The sequence below is a fragment of the Bos grunniens genome, chromosome 27 (assembly GCF_055505025.1).
Source record: "Bos grunniens cultivar Pamir isolate PY7600 chromosome 27, Bosgru_T2T1.0, whole genome shotgun sequence".
In the NCBI taxonomy this organism is placed as follows: Eukaryota; Metazoa; Chordata; class Mammalia; order Artiodactyla; family Bovidae; genus Bos; species Bos grunniens.
The window spans coordinates 9,133,789-9,154,477 of record NC_141191.1 but is presented as its reverse complement, the minus strand read 5'-3'; the positions used below and the strand labels follow the sequence as shown (position 1 = coordinate 9,154,477).

The 20,689-nt window shown below is 38.7% G+C and overlaps 1 protein-coding gene across 9 annotated transcripts in view; it reads left to right on the top strand.

Moving 5' to 3' along the window:
* Positions 1-20,689, top strand: part of GPM6A (glycoprotein M6A) — a 256,966-nt gene that overhangs the window by 111,824 nt on the left and 124,453 nt on the right. Inside the window, exon 1 of one of the 9 annotated variants that reach the window (XM_086380975.1) lies at positions 2,140-2,733. The exons of the other annotated variants lie outside the window; for them this stretch is intronic. Coding sequence (XP_086237101.1) covers positions 2,697-2,733 — 37 coding nt within the window. The 5' untranslated portion in view covers positions 2,140-2,696. Of the gene's footprint in view, positions 1-2,139; positions 2,734-20,689 lie in introns of those variants that run through there. 9 annotated transcript variants of the gene reach the window in all.

Genomic DNA, 20,689 nt, shown 5'->3' with positions numbered 1-20,689 from the left:
TCTAAACACACCAATCAGCCCTAGAAACTCACCTGCCCTCAAACAGGGGAGAAGGAATTAAGGTGTTTAATGGGTCAGAATTTCCCTTTTGGAAGGTGAAAAAGTTTTTGAGATGGATGCTGATGGTGGTTGTATAACAGCATGAATGTACTTAATGCCATGGAACTGTCCACTTAAATAGGGTTAAAATGGTGCATTTTATATCTATTTTACTACATTAAAAAAATTAATCTGCACTCTCTAAGAAGTGATTGCCATAAGGAAGCTGTGTGCATGCTTGTTTCTCCTCATAAGAGGCTTTTTAGCCTGGACTAGAGGTGCTTCTTTGTATATTTGAAAAATTGGTATAAATTGCTAATGTTTTCTTTTAAAGATTTGTGCATGAAAAAGTCTACTTCAGACAAAAATGTTGATCATTATAGGAATCTATTGCTCTGTTGCAAAGTTTCCAGAAGGGAAATAAGTTACAGTAACTTTTCCATCTACCTTTGCCCAGTGAAGATTTCTTACAGTTTTCTTTTTGTCTCCCTTCCACATCTTTCCCTTGGTTCACATGGTGAAACTGTGGACTGAGTCTGACTTGTGAAGGTGCCGAGGACACTCACGAGGGGATAAAGCTGCCGTGGCTCAGAGCATTAGATGAGGAATTGCTGACATGGAATCTCAGACTTCCTTGGTTGTTTACTGGTCCAGTCCCTGGGTCTCCCTGAGTCTAAGTTTTTTCCAACATAAAATGGGGAGAAGACAGCACTTTCCCTCTCTGTTTTGCAAATGGGTTAATGCATGTGCGTTGTGGATTGTAAAGAGCTCTGAAAATTTCAGGTGGCATTATTCTTTCTACTGCTGTTACTCTTAATGATTTGTTTCACTGATGATTCCTGTGGTATTAAATGAATAGAGAATATTAATGAGAAGTGATGCTTCATTCTGTTTTGACTATTCGCCAGGTTATGTCAGCCTGGGGACAAGTGGAAGCAGGGATGCTGCTCTGATTTGCCTCTTTGATTTCCCTCATGATTTCCTTCTTTCAGTCCGTGCCCTGAGCAAGCAGCTCTCTCATGAACCCTTGAATACAAATTGAAACCTATTTGGAGGAGATGAGTTTTTGATTTATTTGAATTATATTTACCTTTAGGTTAAAATTATTTGACTAGAGAAAATAAATAGCGAATGATCGTAGAAGTGAGAAGGCTAAACATTCTTTTAGGAGAAATAATGAGAAATAAAGTGAAATGTTGTATGAGAATTGCTTTTCTGTTCAAGAGTGGCTTTTGTCATGGTTTTGAGGGTGGTATGGAACATATTACTGACCCACTTTAAATAATGTATGTTAAATATGTGTTGTAATATGAGAAACATATACTGTGGATGGTTAGGAGGCAAATTATTTTTCATGAAAGGTAAGGAATTAGTTGTGTGTGTGCACATATGTGTGCGTCTCTGTGTGCTTGCTTATTAAAAGATGGAGACGGAGACAAGGCTTCTTCCTCCCTTTATCTTCTAGGAAGGTTTATGCCCCCTAGAAAGGGGTACTGTTTATTTTCTTCCTCTACTTTTTGTGAAGTATTGAGACTGGTGGATCGTGCCCTGTCACTCACTAGACTGAAGTACAAATGCTAATTTATTGCCAGACTGCAGCACTGTGATTTGCATTCCAAACCAGACTGCAGAATCCCATTATAAATTGCTTATCCTGTCGTTCCTTATCTAGAATTTGTTCCTTCTGCTTCCCCAATGACGACCCTCTGAAGCAATTCTCTTTCAAGAGATTCCCATTTCAAATCAGTTTTTGTGGGCGAAAATCCTCACGATAGATTACAAAGTCATCCATCGATTTCTTTCTACAGACATTTCAGTTTCTGTCCCTTCCCTTTAAGAGTCTCGTGGCTCTGAAGTGAAATAATGACTTAAACATATCTTTCAGGCTTAAAGGTTTATACTCCTTATTTTGAAAACCATACTTCTCTATCTTTTTAAATCTGAGAGCTGTGAGCTTGCAAGTCCTCTCTCCATCATAACCTCTTAGAGATAAACCCTGAGATGGTATAATTGCATCCTGTCTTGGCACTTTTAAATCAAATTAACCAGATACTTGGGGAGGAGAGAACAGGAAAACGCAGTTTCGCAAGGTATCTGACTGGGTGAGGAGCAAGCTTGCAGCATAAAGAACCCACGGGGAGCTGGGCTTTCCCACTCTGGTGGCAGAGAGGGGGAATTGTGGGTTGGTGGTCTGCTTCCTGTTAGGAGGACACCCCTCCATCTGTTCCCAGCTCAGCCTGCTTCCCATTTAAAGCCCAGATTTCAATACAAACCTCAATTTCTTTTCCCCATTTGAAATGCAAAGCAAGCCTTTCGAGTCCTAGAGTCTCTGCCACTGGGATTCAGACCAGATTTCCCCCCAAAATTCTCAGGCTCTTTGCTTTGAATACCTGCTTACAGTGGTACACAATGGGCAGCTTTGAGAAGAAAAATTGATAATCTTCACGGAAGAGTAATTTGAATGAAATTGCACTTGACAGCCTGTCTCCAAGCAAACAAGAGGCGCGAGGGAGCCTGAGCTAAGCTCCGAGGACTTACCCAAGCCACTGCTGGGGGAGCTTCCCAAGGGAAAAAAAAAAGAAATCACTTGCTTTTCCTCCATCTAATTGAGCTTTTGATTAATTCCGTGTACCAGATTCTACTGAAGAAAGGTAGCCATGGAAGAGAATATGGAAGAGGGGCAGACACAAAAAGGTACTGTGCTCGAAAGGGTTTATTTGTAACGAAGGCATTATTTTGCAGTTTCCTTGTTTGCTTTAGGCACTTGCCAGGGAGGCTAATGAATGTTTCTCTCTTGGAAGGCATTTCTTTTTATTTCCCCTTCAGCCTGTTCCCCACTTGCAGTCATGTCTGGCGTGAACATTGTCAGTATTTGCAAATCTTTCAGATATAAGTACCCCAATGCAGAGTCGAGTATTAGTGATGAGGGCATTGCGGTATTGGTGCAAGCTGTCCCTTAGACCTGTCTTTGTTAATCTTCATTTATTTCATGTTTTCACGCTTGTCGAGCTGGGTCAAGGGATTCCTGGTGTGAGCCACAAATGCAATATTGGGAGCTAGATGTAGTTAAAAATCTGGCAATGTGACCGTAATCACGACCTTTGGATGGACATCTGATAGAACAAAGACAGAGAGGGTATTTATTTTCATTGGTGTACCTTTGTAAAAAAAAAAAAAATCCATTTTTTCTTTGCACGGATGCAGTTGAAATTTAATAAAGATGGAGCAAAGGTTCATAAATTTTCAGAGCGTACGCTGATGTTAAGGTTTTCATTTCTGTAGAGTTGATTGTCACCAACTTCTGCATAATAATTGTCGAGGATATCGTCAGATGCATTTTCTATGCCTGTTAGGTATATCTGGCTGTTTAAGTGAAATTGTCATTTTTTTAAGGTTGAAATGGCCAAATATCAGCAATTTTAAATGATTCCAACACTCTAGAATTTGTGTATGTCTCAAGGGTAGCTTTGGAGGGAACTGTGGCTTTTACCCCAGGATTGGCAGCGTTTTCTCTCCTGTCTCTTCAAGGCTTATGTAATGTTATAGCAAATACTCTTGTGTTCTTAGGATGCAAACAGGTAAAACTACTTAAAGGCTATATTTAAGAGCAGTATGGAAAAGATTCAGCTCTCAAATTTGATTTCGATTGTACACAAATGCATTATTTTAGTTTACATGATAAAATAGAGTGGAAATACAGTGATTTTTTTTTCATTATTTTGAACCTTTCAGCTTTAATGGTTTTTTTTTTACACACACATACACGTACTCACATATATATAACCAGAGACATTCTATAAATGAAGGTTTTATAGACACAGTAGAGAAAGGCAATAAACCAGTACCCAAATTTTAGACATTAGCACACTTGATAATGATACTCTGTAACAGAAACACAATAATCTATATAGGTATCATATGATATGTTTTTAAATTAAAAAAAAATCCTCAACTACCTTTACTATGTGAACTAATAGAATAAGTGTTCATCAGTGATATGAAATGGCGAATTTTCCTAATTTTCATCCTTAAAAGGCTTCTCAATTGATTACCTTATTTTAGGAATAAAATGCCTTATGTTAATACCTTGTTATAGCACATGAGAAGATTGCTTCTTGGCCAGTCATTCCATTTAAGGAAATAGAAGTTTATCATTTTAAATAGAGAAATTATATTCATTACACTAAGTGAAATCTTGAGAGAAACCATGGATTGTGGTAACAGGTTGAGTATGTCTGAGCATGTTTGAGCATGCCTTGGTGGATGTAGGAACCAAGAGAAATGATGTAATTAGTTGTGATGTTTTTTTCTCCAGTAACACCACTGAAAATCATTCATTCATTGAGGTCGGGGTAGTGGTGATGTGACGAGCACCTGCTCCTGTCTCAGTGGGTTCTTTTTACCATAGATGTGCATGTTTTGTTTAGGAACAGCAGTGGAAAACAATAAAATTAAATGTCGTATAGTGATCTATAAGTATACTGAGATACAGAAGTAAATATCTGTGGTTAAGCTTTTTTTTTTCCTCTTACTGAAGGAAGAGAGGTTTAATTTTCTTCATTCCTGATCTTCCTTTCCTTTCAGTTATGCTTATGACACCTTTCCTATATAAGTTTGTTGTTAGACTGTTATAGTTGAATATAAATGTTCTTTCTACTTGTGTGGGAGCAGGAGGCAATGTGATGAAATCTAAGTTGCAGTTCCTTGACAAGCAGATAAAAATCGTTAGAGATTTTTCAAGAGTTCAGGTAGACAGATTTAGTGATCCATCCCCTTAAACTATGGCAACACTTTACCGTAACTGTTATCCTGTTTCCCATTAATTGGATTTTTTAAATAATGATTCAGATATCAGAGAATTCTCTTGGATTTGAAAGAGGCCTTTCTGTCCTTTCTTAACTATTTAAAATCTGTTCTTTCCTGTTACATTCTTAAAGGACTTACATTCATGTCAATGTTTAGTCATGTCGTCTTCCAAATGCAACTTCCATGTGAAGTGGAAGTTGGTGGTTTCATAAACATGTTTGGAAAAAGAATAGAGTTGATACTTAAGGACTTAAAACAATCTTCCATAAGAAAGGTATTTTTCTTCTAAATGAGACCTCCCTTTCTCACTTACTCTATAAAAGGCACTGAAAACAGTCCTATGACACTTTCACTGATTTAACTCTATATGTTCAGTTCGGGAGGAGAACAGTAATAAGGGGGTGACTTCACCAGCCGTTCTGCTCAGTGAGTCCCTGTCTTGGTGTGAAACTGAAATGTGGGTCATTAATCTGTTGCTCCATCCATGTCTGCCAACCTCCCAAAGGTGAGTGTCTTATTGTGCTGAGAGTGAGTCTGCTGTTTTAAGTAAATATTAATATGTTTTTTTGTAAAACATGCCCTCTAAATGAAATCAGTTATTTTATCTCAAGTTCAATCAAAGCAACAGTGTTCTGGTATCAGAGGGAAAAAAAACAAGAAAGAAAACGAAAGAGGCTTCTTTGAACTTGGCCCTTACATGCAGCCATCATAAGCCCAGCATCACTGTCAGCAAACGTCGAGATACATGGTCACCAGATCTAGCAACAAGGGCTTCAGTTACCATGGACAGTTGAACGAAGTGCATGAAGACCTGTGTTTTTCTTTTTACAAAGATTTAAAAGGTAAACATTTATAACTTGTAGATATTTAACTATGTCTGGAACATTTTGTCCAGTCCTCTGGTAAGAGAAGTAAATGATTTGAGGGTGTCTGATCATTAGTGTATTAGCGAGAATGTGTGGCCCACCAAGTGACTAACCATGGCTTTGTCGATAACCTCACTGAACACATTATGAATTAGGAGAGGTCACAGAGAATGTCAGGGCTGCCCAGGTGGCGCTAGTGGTAAAGAACCCATCTGCCAATGCAGGAGACATAAGAGATGAGAGTTTGATCCCTGAGTCAGGAAGATCCCCTGGAGGGGGACATGGCCACCCACTCCAGTGTTCTTGCCTGAAGAACCCCATGGATAGGAGAGCCTGGAGGGCTACCGTCCATAGGGTCGCAGAGTCGGACACAACTGAAGTGACTTATCACGCACACACAGAGATCGTCATTGATAAATCAATGATTAGAACAAGTGAGTGGTTATATAGAGATAAAAAGAAAGGAGCAATGAACAGGAAGAGCAAGCAAGTTGGAATCTTCATTAATTGGCAGGACTGTTCCAAACAGCCAAAACCTGATTGATTTCCTTTTGGAACAGGAACATCATATGAAACAAAGCCTTAAAATTACATGTACCAGGAATGTTTGATCAGCCCAAAAGGTAACAGCCTCAGTATTATTCACCATGTTTTTCTAGCATAATTAACCAGCAGCATGTTAATACCTGTCAACTTCTCTGGTTGAACAGAGTCCACCACTGACTTCCTCTGAGAATCAATCCTTGGTGACCCTGAAAGACTGGGTCACTTGAGGACACAGAAGATCAAACCCCGTGGGAATAGCCTGGCTTCCTTATCTCAACACTCATCACATGGCCACTGCTTAATGATCCTTATTCATCCTTGGCCTGGCACCACTGACATAAGGCATCAGCATCTCCTTAACTTACTAAAACCAGCAGGAGTATCTCAGTGAAAGGACAGCGCACAGATCTTTTTTTTTTTTTCAAGTTTAGTTGTAATGTGTATCTCATAATCAACAACATTGTACAATTATATTTGACATATCTGCTCATAATTATACACTTTACATGGACATGTATACACACATATCCCCATTAAAGTATACACATCAGAAAAGCATGTATACTATATTTATGGGCTGATAAAATCTTTTCAAACCTTAAAAAAAATGTTTTTTGAGGTAAGAGTCACATAATATCTAAAACATACTGTTTTAACTATATTTAACTGTACGTTGCAGTGGCACTAAGTACATTATTATTGTGCAGCTCTCACCATCATCCATCTTCCAAATTCTTAACTTTGGTAAACTGAAACTCTGTACCCATTAAAAACTAAGTCACCATTCCCCTTCCCCACCACTTACCCGCTGGCATCTACTAGTATCCTTTCTAACTCTATGAATTTAACTATTCTAAGGCTTCCCTAATAGCTCAGTTGGTAAAAAATCTTGCCTGCAATGCAGGAGATCCCGGTTCAATTCCTGGGTTGGGAAGATCCTCTGGAGAAGGGATAGGCTACCAACTCCAGTATTCTTGGGCTTCCCTTATGGCTCAGCTGGTAAAGAATCCATCTGCAATGCGGAGGCCTAGCTTTGATCCGTGGGTTGGAAAGATCCCCTGGAGAAGGGAAAGGCTACCCACTCCAGTATAATGGCCTGGAGAATTCCATGGACTGTATAGTCCATGGGGTCACAAAGAGTTGGACACGCCTGAGCGACTCTCACTTTCACTTCACTTTCAGGTACCTCCTACCTAGAGTCAAACAGTATTTGTCTGCAGCTACTGTATCAGACCTTTTCTTGACTAGGGTTATTTTTGTCTTGCCGGATGACTTTGGGGCCGAACCCTTCCTTAGACAGATGTCCTCCTGGAGAAGAGACACCACTGTAATGAATGAGGAGAGAGTCGGCTTCAAGCTGTGAAACTGGATGATATTGGTCAACTTAAATTACCCTGCGATTTCAGTGCCAGACAGTGGCCTAGGGACTTTAGCATAGATTACCTCATCGACTCGTCACCATGACCTTTGTTGGTACTAATATTGAGAAAACTAAAAATCAAATAGGTTAATTAACTGGACCAAAGTCTCAGAGTAGCATGTAGAAAGAGCTGGGGTTCGATACAGTCAGACAGAGGAGGCCAGGGTCTGACTTTCAAATGCACCCCGAATCGCATTAGATCTCAAAATGACCTGCCTGCCACACCCCCTTCTTAGTGATTCCACTTAAGATGCACCCAATGCCTCACAAATCAACCAAGCGCAGCATTCATGGCTGTTCCCTATCACCAGCTTTGGCTTTTTTTGCCCAGATGTGAAACAGCTTCACCAAGGGCATCTAGTCCCCGGTGAGCCAGCAACCTATGACCTAGAAGTTTTGACTCCAGAAAGAGGGGCTGGGTCAATGAGACTCCTCTCCCGAGATCAGGAGATGATTCTCCGTGTGTGCAGAGTCTCTTTATCCCTCCATGTGTCTGTGCAGTGACTGTGCTGCCCAGCCCCCAGCTAATCTGAGTGAATTTCTGTTGGCCATCAAAAGACCTCTAAATAAAACAGATGTCTAGATCCTTTTAGGAATCTGATACAGAGGGACTTAATGTTAAGAACTGTTTCCCAAGTTTAACCTGCTAAGTGGCAAATGAACCAAATGTACACTCATTGTATACTTAACCATCAACTTGCCGCTACTGTCGATCACATGCTGGGCAATTCTGAGTTTTTCCCTCATCATTTTATTTTTATAATTTGATCAATTCAGTTCAGTTCAGTCGCTCAGTCGTGTCCGACTCTTTGCAACCCCATGAATTGCAGCACGCCAGGCCTCCCTGTCCATTACCAACTTCCAGAGTTCACTCAAATTCATGTCCATCGAGTCGGTGATGCCATCCAGCCATCTTATCCTCTGTCATCCCCTTCTCCTCCTGCCCCCAATCCCTCCCAGCATCACAGTCTTTTCCAATGAGTCAACTCTTCGCATGAGGTGAAGAGTAGCAAAGTACTGGAGTTTCAGCTTTAGCATCATTACTTCCAAAGAACACCCAGGACCCATCTCCTCTAGAATGGACTGATTGGATCTCCTTGCAGTCCAAGGGACTCTCAAGAGTCTTCTCCAACACCACAGTTCAAAAGCATCAATTCTGTGGCATTCAGCTTTCTTCACAGTCCATCTCTCACATCCATACATGACCACTGGAAAAACCATAGCCTTGACTAGACGGACCTTTGTTGGCAAAGTTATGTCTCTGTTTTTGAATATGCTATCTAGGTTGGTCATAACTTTCCTTCCAAGGAGTAAGCGTCTTTTAATTTCATGGCTGCAGTCACCATCTGCAGTGATTTTGGAGTCCCCAAAAATAAAGTCTGACACTGTTTCCCCATCTATTTGCCATGAAGTGATGGAACCAGATGCCATGACCTTCGTTTTCTGAATGTTGAGCTTTAAGCCAACTTTTTCACTCTCCTCTTTCACTTTCATCAAGATGCTCTTTAGTTCCTCTTCATTTTCTGCCATAAGGGTGGTGTCATCTGCATATCTGAGGTTACTGATATTTCTCCCCACAGTCTTGATTCCAGCTTGTGCTTCTTCCAGCCCAACGTTTCTCATGATGTACTCTGCATAGAAGTTAAATAAGCAGGGTGACAATATACAGCCTTGACATACTCCTTTTCCTATTTGGAACCAGTCTGTTGTTCCATGTCCAGTTCTAACTGTTGCTTCCTGACCTGCATATAGGTTTCTTAAGAGACAGGTCAGGTGGTCTGGTATTCCCATCTCTTTCAAAATTTTCCACAGTTTATTGTGATCCACACAGTCAAAGGCTTTGGCATAGTCAATAAAGCAGAAATAGATGTTTTTCTGGAACTCTCTTGCTTTTTTGATGATCCAGTGGATGTTGGCAATTTGATTAGTTCACCCTAAAACTTACCAAGTAAACATTGGTAGTAAAATAATTTTAGAACCATTGCAAGAGAAATTAAAGAACCAGCATGAGTCAAAAATGTCTGCTTTATTAATAGAATTGGAATCTTCAATGGTTTGACATTGAAATCCATAGACCTGAGACTAGGAAAATAATAACATCATCAAAAAGCTTTAAACAGTCATGGAAATGGAGGAATTAATTAGCCCCCTTTTGCTTTTTGGATGTCAGCTCCTTGTAGACCCTTGAAAACAGGAGTTTGCCTTGCATAGACAGTAGTACCAAGTGGACAAAATTCTCAACAAGCATCAGCAGATGCCATCTTTGCCTTTGGACAAAAGCTAGAAGTTTAGAGATTCAGATTTTATAAAGAACATAAGAAAACTGTGTTCTGTGATTTGACAGCTGTGCTTTACTGGTGTTTGCTGCACTTTCAGAAGTTAACTTCATGTTGTTATCAAATGTGGTTCTAAGATGCCTGTCAGGGGGAAAAATTATGTATATATCTCATAAAATTTAGTAAATATTCCCAGAACTTATGCATTTCCCTGGGTATTGTGACTTCTGTAGTTTAGATTTAATGTTTTAGAACAGAATGTAAATAGAATTGTCATCTTCTATTTCCACTGATTCTGCAGCTAATTATGTTTTTTCTAACTGTGGTGCTACTTATCTTTGAGACCTGCATGCTCAGTAACACAAGCAACACCATCACGTTAGGACAGAGGATATATGTCAGTTTTTTACCATATCATCCAGTTCGGTTCAATTCAGTCACTCAGTTGTGTCCTACTTTTTGCAACCCCATGAACCGCAGCACGCCACGCCTCCCTGTCCATCACCAACTCCCAGAGTTTACACAAACTCATGTCCATTGAGTCAGTGATGCCATCCAGCCATCTCATCCTCTGTCGTCCCCTTCTCCTCCTGCCCTCAATCTTTCCCAGCATCAGGGTCTTTTCACATGAGTCAGCTCTTCACATCAGGGGGCCACAGTATTGGAGTTTCAGCTTCAACATCAGTCCTTCCAATAAATATTCAGGACTGATCTCCTTTAGGATGGACTGGTTGGATCGCCTTTCAATCCAAGGGACTGTCAAGAGTCTTCTCCTACACCACAGTTCAAAAGCACCAGTTGTTCGGCACTCAGCTTTCTTTATAGTCCAACCATATCATTAGAGTGAGTGTATTCATCTTTTAAAATGGGGGGAAAAAGTTAGTCACTCAGTCATGTCCTACTTGTTGCAATCCCATGTACTGTAGCCTGCCAGGCTCATCTGTCCATGGAATACTCCAGGCAAGAATACTGGAGTGGGTTGCCAATTCCTTCTCTAGGGGATCTTCCCTACCCAGGGCTTGAACCCGAGTCTCCTGCATTGTAAGCAGATTCTTTACCATTTGAGCCACCAGGGAAGACCTCACTTTAAAATGAAAGTGCTTAATATAGTTATGTCATTAACTCATTGAACTGAAACTTGATCTTAAATATTTAAGGAAACTGAGAACAGTATGGTGGACCGAGATATGGGTATGGTATGCTGATGCAGAATGTAGGTAGAGTGATGACTTCAAAATGGTTCTTGGAGGGAGCTTCCTTGGTGGTCCAGCGGTTAAGACTTCACCTTCCAATGCAGGGGATGCAGGTTTAATCCCTGGTCAGGAAGCTAAGATCCCGTGTGCCTCATGGCCAAAAAATTATAACATAAGCAATATTATAATATTCAATAAAGACTTTTAAAATGTTCACATCAAAAAAAATCTTAAAGTTTGTTTCTTAGAAATTAATTATTCTTGAGTCTCAAAGGCAGTGGTACATGTGGGATTCCTAGGATACAGGAAATGTCTCCATTTTGTCAGTTTTGGCCTCCATTGTCCTCTACACTTAGCATCCTCCCTGCCTCCCCCACCCCCCACTGCCACAAGTATGCAAAATGCTTGGCAGTTTTCTTTTTCATCCATCGAAGGCAGACTGCCTGGCTTATTTTCAGAATCCCTTTGGACGGCATCCATATTAACAGGTGGCACAGCTGTGGATGAGCTGACATTATAAAAATAATTCATGTTTTCCAATGTGTTCTCTGCTCAAATGGTGTCCATTGTCTTAGATTTTCTTAATCTGAAAGAAACTTACTTTTTTGCTCTGTGAAAATAAAAGGAAAGAAAAACAAGATAGCCATTTCTCTTCACTTGTGAGTGGAAAATTTACCTTTGGTCGCAGATGAAAGTCTGTTTATTAGGGCCTGAGTATATAGTCACTGGGGAATTAAATTACAATGTGAGCAAGTCTGAGATCAGAGAGTAAAGGAAAAAATCCTGTTGTTTTAAATGATGTGTGTTCCTAAAGTATTAAGACATGTCAACACATCAGAACATTACTATTGTGTGTAACCAGAATTCCCAAAAGAAAGACATTTGAGCACATTGTTTAAGTTGCTTAATGTTTTTGGACTTAAATTTCTATCACCAGAGAAGTAATAATCTTATAGTACACTTACCTCTACAAAAGTGAGCCATTTTGTGGAATCGATCCCTGGGAATGATTTTAGGAAGATAAAACATGTTGTTCACATTGCCTCCTATTATGGAGCATGTGTGTTTTTACTTTATTCTTAAGTAAAGGTGAGAGAATTAAAAAATTTTGCTAGTTATTATTTCCCACTAATTAATAATAGAAATTTCAGTGTTTTGGTAAATATTTTCTCTTTTAAATGCAATTTATTTTCTCCATTAGAGAGATCCTTTGAAAGATGAATGAGCTGTTTTTTCTTAATAATGTAAAATGTGGAAGAAAAACCTCATAATTGTTTATATTCTTTCATTGTTATTTGATGAGAAGAAGTTCTGGTAAAGAATTCAAATAAAGAAATAGTATCTGATCAAATCTCTTTCCTTGAAAGCTTAGTCATTTTTTCGCATTTTTGAGACATCTTTCCACATTTCCTGTATCAGTGGATATACATTTTCATTTGTAGTAGTCTGTACCGTGCCAATTTGCACTTCAATTTGTGACTGAACGTCTGAAACATAGCTCACTGCCTGTATTAATGTGATTTACTTTTTGTGGAAAAATAGTAAAGAGTACTGGAGTGGGAGAAGGCAATGGCACCCCACTCCATTACTCTTGCCTGGAAAATCCCATGGACGGAGGAGCCTGGTGGGCTGCAGTCCATGGGGTTGCTACAAGTCAGACATGACTGAGTGACTTCACTTTCATTTTTCACTTTCATGCACTGAGGAAACGGCAACCCACTCCAGAATTCTTGCCTGGAGAATCCCAGGGACGGGGGAGCCCGGTGGGCTGCCGTCTGTGGGGTCGCACAGAGTCGGACACGACTGAAGCGACTTAGCAGCTAGCAGCAGTAAATATAATAGCTAATATTTAATTTTCTAGGCACTGTTCTTAGCATTTCATATCAAGTATCTAATGTGAACATGTATATGTTAATTAATAATTTCAAAGATTCTCTGATTTTATGGACACTATTAGTCAATGATTATTTCATTCAAGCTAAACTCTAAAAGGAGCTAGAAGAAAATCTTATATAAATATCCAGAGAACAAGGAGGATTTTAACTTAATGAAATGAGATAGTCTTCATTTCAAAGAAAAAAAAAATGTGTCTAGTTAGAAAAAGCATTCCCCCCCCGCACCCCCCCCACCCGTAATAAAAGCATTCAAATACAAATTTTGGAATTTTAGACTGGAAATTTCTTTTTCAGTGCTAAGTTAAAAAATAAAATTAAATTAAAAAATAAAAGTAAAAAAAATTGTTTATATTTTTGATAAAACATCTTTCAGTATTTTGCTACTAGAATCAATGTTCAAAAAGATAGGATTGAGCATTGTCTGAGCTGTGGAACTCTCAGATATAACACTGAATATAATTTATCCACTAAAAGCAAACAGACTTTGAGATGTTCTGAAGGTCTTCAGTAGAGCCTGTATGTTATTAAACCCAGATTCATTTAATGCTTTAGATATTTTATTATAATTTTTCATCAATTAAAAGAACTTATCCTTTTACAATAAGATAGATGACTTTTTAATGTTTCTCATACAATAACTGAACATAAAACATTTTCAATCCCTTTACTCCACCATCCATAATAGAAAGTTGTAAGTAAACTGTAAGATCTGGAATTCAGAGACCATATACTTGGAGTCTCTTCATAAACTTTAAGCATGTAGAGAACTGAGTCATTTTAGTAGTCAACTGTCATAACCTCAATAACTTGTGGGTTTCCAGAACAGATGACGTTTGCTACAGGCTCTTTTCCTTCCCTGTAAGTCACTTTCTGTATAATTTTACCTATACTCTTTAATCCTAGTTTTCTCAAGCCCCTTATTTATTTGTTTTTTTATTTTTTGGCCTCTGTCCCATGCACAATTTTTAAAATAGATTAAAAACACACAGTGTATTTTTTTTCTTCTAATATGCTCTACTAAAAAAAATTAGATTCACTGGCCACTTTATTCCATTTGTATCAGATTATTGGCACATTTCCTCCTATTTATTGATGTATGTTCATTTTCCTTCAGTCTTTAAGTGTTAAAAGAATTATTTTAAGTGTCTCCTGGGTGATTTATGACTTATTTGACTATATTATAGATGTATTAAGTTGGTCATGTTGAATCTCTAATACTAGACAATTTTTTCTAAAAAACGACACTTTAATATGTCTGTACTATCAGTGTGTTAACTTTAATGAAATTTTTAAATGTGTTCATCATTCCTATATAGAAAATAGAAAAATAATATGTGACACGACATGATTAAGGTTTGCCTGTCTACATGGAGTATACAGTAAGCTTATCAAATAGTTTTTTCTCCAAAATCATTGTGAGCTCATTAATTTGTTATGCTCTTTTTACCTTTTTAAGCAAAAATTGGCAAAGCTTTAAAACTTGATTGTTTTATTCATATGTAACTCAAAGCTAACCTTTTCTCACTTTTGAGGTTGTGTGAGCTTGGTACTTTAGGGGCTTGTTCAACACACTGCCTTTGTATCTGTGGTTTATTCTGCCTGCCTCAGAGTAGATGGTATGTCCTTTCCTCTAGAGAGTGGGTAGAATATCTGCTGTGTTTTTCTTTGGATTAAATGAAACTCCAAAGATCATTTTCCATACACGTGGCATGACCAATGGAGTCTCAGCTCCCACAAATTGAGAATGCCATTTTTAAGAGTTTTTTTTAATATCATCTAAGATAAGTTTATAGGACTGTTTGTGGTCCCTCAGGGATAAAGAATTGTGTACCATTTCAATATCGAATGTAACTCAGAATGTTGTGTGGAAATACTCCTCACTTGCCATGACTAGAGCTTATTGTGGAAGAAACAGAATCTTCCGATGAAGAGGTCTTACTATCTGTGCATTAGAAATATAAGAAAGCAGTAATTTTGAATAATAATTTTTCAAAAAGTTTAGGCTTCAGGTGCACGATAATGCAGGACAGCACTGGAAAAAATGGAATGCCCTTTAGTTTCTGTAGATACAGAATTTTGTCTGTAATTTTTTAAATGTGGTTGTGAGAAAAAGTGAGAATGGATGGAAAAGACTTGGAAGCCTCTGATCTTACTACAGGATGCCCATGGTTTCAGAGCAGTTTTGGCCCAGATGTTGGAGAGTCCCATCCCTAAGTTAGGTGATTTACATTCAGTATGCTGCTGCTGCTGCTGCTGCTAAGTCACTTCAGTTGTGTCCGACTCTGTGTGACCCCATAGACGGCAGCTCACCAGGCTCCCCCGTCCCTGGGATTCTCCAGGCAAGAACACTGGAGTGGGTTGCCATTTCCTTCTCCAATGCATGAAAGTGAAAAGTGAAAGTAAAGTCTCTCAGTCGTGTCCGATCCTCAGCGACCCCATGGACCTCAGCCTTCCAGGCTCCTCCGTCCATGGGATTCTCTAGGCAGTAATACCAGAGTGGGGTGCCATTGCCTTCTCCATACATTCAGTATAATTAATATTAAAAATCATGTTATGAAATTGAGCTCAGGTTAGTATGTATTGATTGAAAGTGATAATGTTAGTCATCAATCAAGTCTAACTCTTTGCAACCCCATGGACTGTAGCCCTCCAGGCTCCTTTGTCCATGGAATTCTCCAGGCAAGTGGGTAGCCATACTGGAGTGGGTTGTCATTCCCTTCTCCAGGGGTTCTTTCCAACCCAGAGATCAAACCCAGGTCTCCTGCATTGCAGGTGGATTCTTTACCATCTGAGCCACTAGGGAAGCCCGTATATACATTGATTAAATAAAGCAATTTATTTCTCTAACCAATGGTTTGGTACAAGTATGATTTATTTCTAAATTTTATTTTATTTTATAAATTTAAATTCTATTTTATATTTTTAATATTCTTTTTAGCTATTGATGTTTTTATTTTGTAAAATTTGAAATTCCTCTTAAGTCTCTGAAAATGTTGAATTATTTACCACAAGTTATACAGTTGTATAACTTGCTCATTCACTCAGTTGTGTCCAACTCTTTGCAGCCCCATGGACTGTAGGCCACAAGGCCCCTCTGTCCATGGAATTTTCCAAGCAAGAATCCTGGAGTGGGTTGCCACATCCTACTGCAGGGGTTCTTCCCCACCCAGGGACTGAACCCCTGTCTATTGTATCTCCTGCATTGGCAAGTGGGTTCTCTTACCACTAATGCCACCTAGAAAGCCCCAAGTTATACAGTTACTGGAATTATTTAACCACCTCCTGACCACTTAGAAATCTATAAAGCTTAACATTTTGTAGTCTCAGGATTACATTATTTGAGGCAAAATTTTCTTGATCTTTTTAGAATTTATTATTAAAAAAAAAATCCATCCCACTTAAAAGGCCATGCCATAACAAGCTGAGTGAAAAAAGAACTAAACCTGAAAATGTATTTGAATCCTATCCTTATGGAAAGGGCATTTCATCATGTCTTTCAACTAAAGGTTGCTTGTGTATTGGAGCCTATTATACAGAGTGAAAATGTTCTGTTTCTAAGGTGACGCCTTAGATGTCACCTTTCACAGGTGTCCGTGGTACTCTGCCTACCCTGTCACTCACTACATTATTTAAAATTCTACTTTTATTTATAAAAATGTCAATATTATCTCTGTACTCTATGTACTTTCACTTTGTTGCACTAACATCAGTCTTTAGTATAAGTTGAGGTTCCAAAGTTGAGTTCAGCTGATTCTTAGGTTTGTGGCAATTTCTAGTAGTTTATAGGGTGACAGGGGAACATTTAAGGACCATCAACTGAGCGTCTGATGTTTTGGAAGAGACTGTTGAGTGCTACTGCCAAGGAATGACAGTGGTTCAAACATTAAAGAAATGGGTATATGTTTGTGCCAAAAAAGAAATGATGTATGTTTCAGAGGAGAACTGATGCCTATAAGAGTCAAGAGAAGCGAGCTGGCTAGAGGCCCCTAGGAACTAAGGAAAGAGAAGTATGGACTCTGTCTTAAGGTCTCCAGGGGCTGGCAGTGAGCCTGATGGAGCTATTTAGAGGGCATGGTTGGGAAAGCATAATGTTGTTTCCCATTTTGCAAAATGAGAAAGAAAAAAAAATGCGACTACGTATGAGGCCATTGAAATCTTTGAACTTTCAGCTTATAAGTAGCCTCTGGCAATGATTTCCAATTTCCTTCATTTTCTTTTATGTGGAATACAGCTGAGGATTTGCCAGACAAAAAAATTGAATACCTCTTTTGGAGCAGCGTAAAAATTACATTCTATATTTCCCTTGGTAAAACTGCTTTTCTGAGGAAATGCACTGATTGTTAATCCACTGTGCTCTTCAAGTTTCCTTCTTTCCAGAACCAAGGGCTTCTGTCTTGCTGGTTAATGCAGTGGCACTGAAAGAAAATGTTTACCCACCCCCATGTAACTATATTATAAATGTCATAAACAGAATTTTATTTACCTTGAAGTGGTGAACTGAGCACAGCTATAGAACATTTGGTTTAAAGATAATCTCAAGTTGAAACAACTGAGCTTCCTTAAAAATTGTTAAATGATACATAGCAGCCTTTGGGAGAGATAAGGTGATGATTTTGCCTAAAGCTATTAGGAATGAATAACTTGTAAGAGAAGAATCATTATTAACTGTACTTTGCAATGGATGTGCTATCTGGGGGCCTCTGGGATTTATGTGTCTTTATTATGTTATGTGTTATGTGTCTTTGTAAGTGTAGCAGGACCATAGTCTAGCAGAGTAGTTCTCTCAGTCTTATTTTGCCTGATGCTCACCTATTTTGGGGTGTATTAAAACATAGGTTGCTGGTCCTCCTCTCTTGACCTCAAGTTTATGATTCAGTAAGCCTGGGGCGAGGCCCAAGAATCTGCATTTCCAACAATTTCCAAGCGATCTTGTAGGGGCTAGTCATGGAACCACACATAGAGAGCCATTGGTCTAGTATATTATTTCTACCGGGTAAAACTCGTGGTGAATTTCCCAACAGATTTATAATTTATATATATCCAAATAAAGATATCATGAAGTCTGAAACAAAAAATATAAAAATAGCAGTCATTTAAATAACTTTCTGGGTAACTACATAAAAACGTAGAAATGGCAGTCATTAAAAATTAGAACTTTCTGGGTAACTAATTCAAACATTTTGCTTTTGAAAATCAAACAGATTTTTTAAATCTGTGATCATCTGCATAAATTCTTGCTATGCAAGGCTTCAAAAAGTTTTGTGAACTGTGTGATGATATACAGGTTTCCATCTGGATTGTTCAGTAACTGTAGGAGAAAATTATAATCATGGGTTGGTGGGCAAAATTGACTGAGATAGAAAACCTACAGCTACTGAAAATGCTATGAGTGTACCAATAAAACAATTGTCTTGTATTCAGTGGGCATGAGAGTTCAATCATTTAGGAGAATGATTCTGTGTCGCACCTGACTGCCAAGACCTGTTGCTGGTATTAATGGTATTGTCATTCTCACTAGCTAATTAACAAATATAAATGAAATTTTGCATCAGTGATCATGAAAGATCCCATGAAGACCAGGTCTAAACTTAGTTGGGTCAGTTGGTTATCACTGTTGGTAAATATTGGTTATGACTAAAATCACAAGTTATGTTTTACTTACAAAATAAAGGCAAAAAGTGTGACTTGAAATCTCAGTTATTACCGTGTGTTATGGAGTTATTTATTTGTGTGTTGTTTTGCATTTTCTTATTAAATGTACATACATTACCTTAAAGAAATGAAATGATTGCAATTCTTACTCATTGTTATGGAATATGAAGTCAAACTTAGGTAATTTCTCAGAAAACTGAACGTTTAAGAACCTAAGGTAATTGTTTTACTATAAAATAATGAAGACATAGGCTTAACATACACAAAACATAGTTCAGAAGCTTATAGAAATTCTTGAAATTCTTGTTTTGGATCAGAATGGCTTTCAGGGTGAGTGCAGTATGCTCTGAGGAAGGAAATGCCTGTGGGAACTTGTTACAGGTTCATTGGCTTAAAAACAAGCCAGCAAACAGCTTGCATAGATGGAAGGCTTGAAGACTGTGTCTTCCATCAGTACTACCCCTAGGAATTATGTTTCTCCTCTTCCAGAATTCCCAGATGTGAATAGCTCTGCTGAATTATGATCTGTTTTTGGTAAACATGACCTAATAGCTTTGCTCATGCAATAGAATGGGGCAAATGGCTTACACTTCTAGCTTTTACATGTTTGTAATGAAAAACTCTCAACTGTCAGAAGGGAGGTGGTGGAAATCACTGAGTCGCTCAGACAGGGATTTGAATCTTAACTTGTTCACATACTGGCTTTGTTTTTGGTCCAGTGACGTAGCTTCTGATCAAGAGTCTTAATTTTATCATTCGTAAAATAGGAAAATACAATCTCTGTGTGAAAGTGAAAGTGTTAGTTGCTCAGTCATGTCCAACTCTCTGCGATCCCATGGCCTCTACCCCACCAGGTTCCTCTGTCCATGGAATTCTCCTGGCGAGAATACTGGAGTGGGTAGCCAGTCCCTTCTCCAGGGGATCTTCTGGATCCAGGAATTGAACCCAGGTCTCTCACATTGCAGGCAGATTCTTTACCATTTGAGTTACTAGGGAACTTGATAAATTATTTAATGCGATAACTTTTATAAATCATCTAAATGATTGGCACTACTTGATAAATCGTAAGTGATCAAAGTGGATTTTTATTAATCTCTTAGGATATGTTACTTTTTCTTTCCTTTATGTTATAGGGCTTCCCTGTCCTTGCTAAAAGTCATCTCAAATCTGCAGATTTTGTGACTGTACATAGATAGTTATATTAGAATAACTACATGGTACCAACTGCTCTTCTAAGTCTCACTGAACAAGGCAAACTACATTATGGAGATTTTGATGTGGAAGTGGATACAGACTATAACTAAAACAATATCCACACATAAAATAGCCATGAGAATATCAACAACATACCCATGAGAAAAACAGGGCGGGATTTAGAATTGAGAGGCTTGCAGTCCAGCTGTTGGCCAATGGCTGCAGTCTCATCTGAAGGCTCGACTTGTCAGAGCACACTTGTTTTGTGGCCCACAAGTCACCTTGCTGCAGCCTTCTCAGTATAGGTCTGCTTCCTGACAGGGTAGCTGGTTCTTCTGAATGAAGGATGTAAAAGATACAGGAAGAGAACATGCAAGGTGAGAGCCACAGTGCTTTTATAATGTAATCTTTGAAACAACATTCCACCACATGTGCCGTATTCTATTCGTTAGAAGCAAGTCAGTAAATGTAGCCAATCAATGAATGAAGGAATGTAGCCCTTACTCAAGTGAGGAGATTTCAGAAAGATGTGAATACTATGGGGCTGGATCTCTGAGTACCATATAAAAGGCCACGCCATAGATTGTGCCTCAAACGCAACGTGTCCCAGGTGAAAGGAATCCGTTTACTTCTGAATCTACTCTGAGTCCTTTGTTCTTGACTCCCATTACTCTGCGGTGTCAGAACCTGAAAGCGAAAGGGACTGCTAAGCCCTTCCACATTTTCTTTGGCATCATATTGGTCGCCATATGCTTTTTCCTCATAAATGTCTTTTAATTCTGATGTCTCATCTGTATCTGTT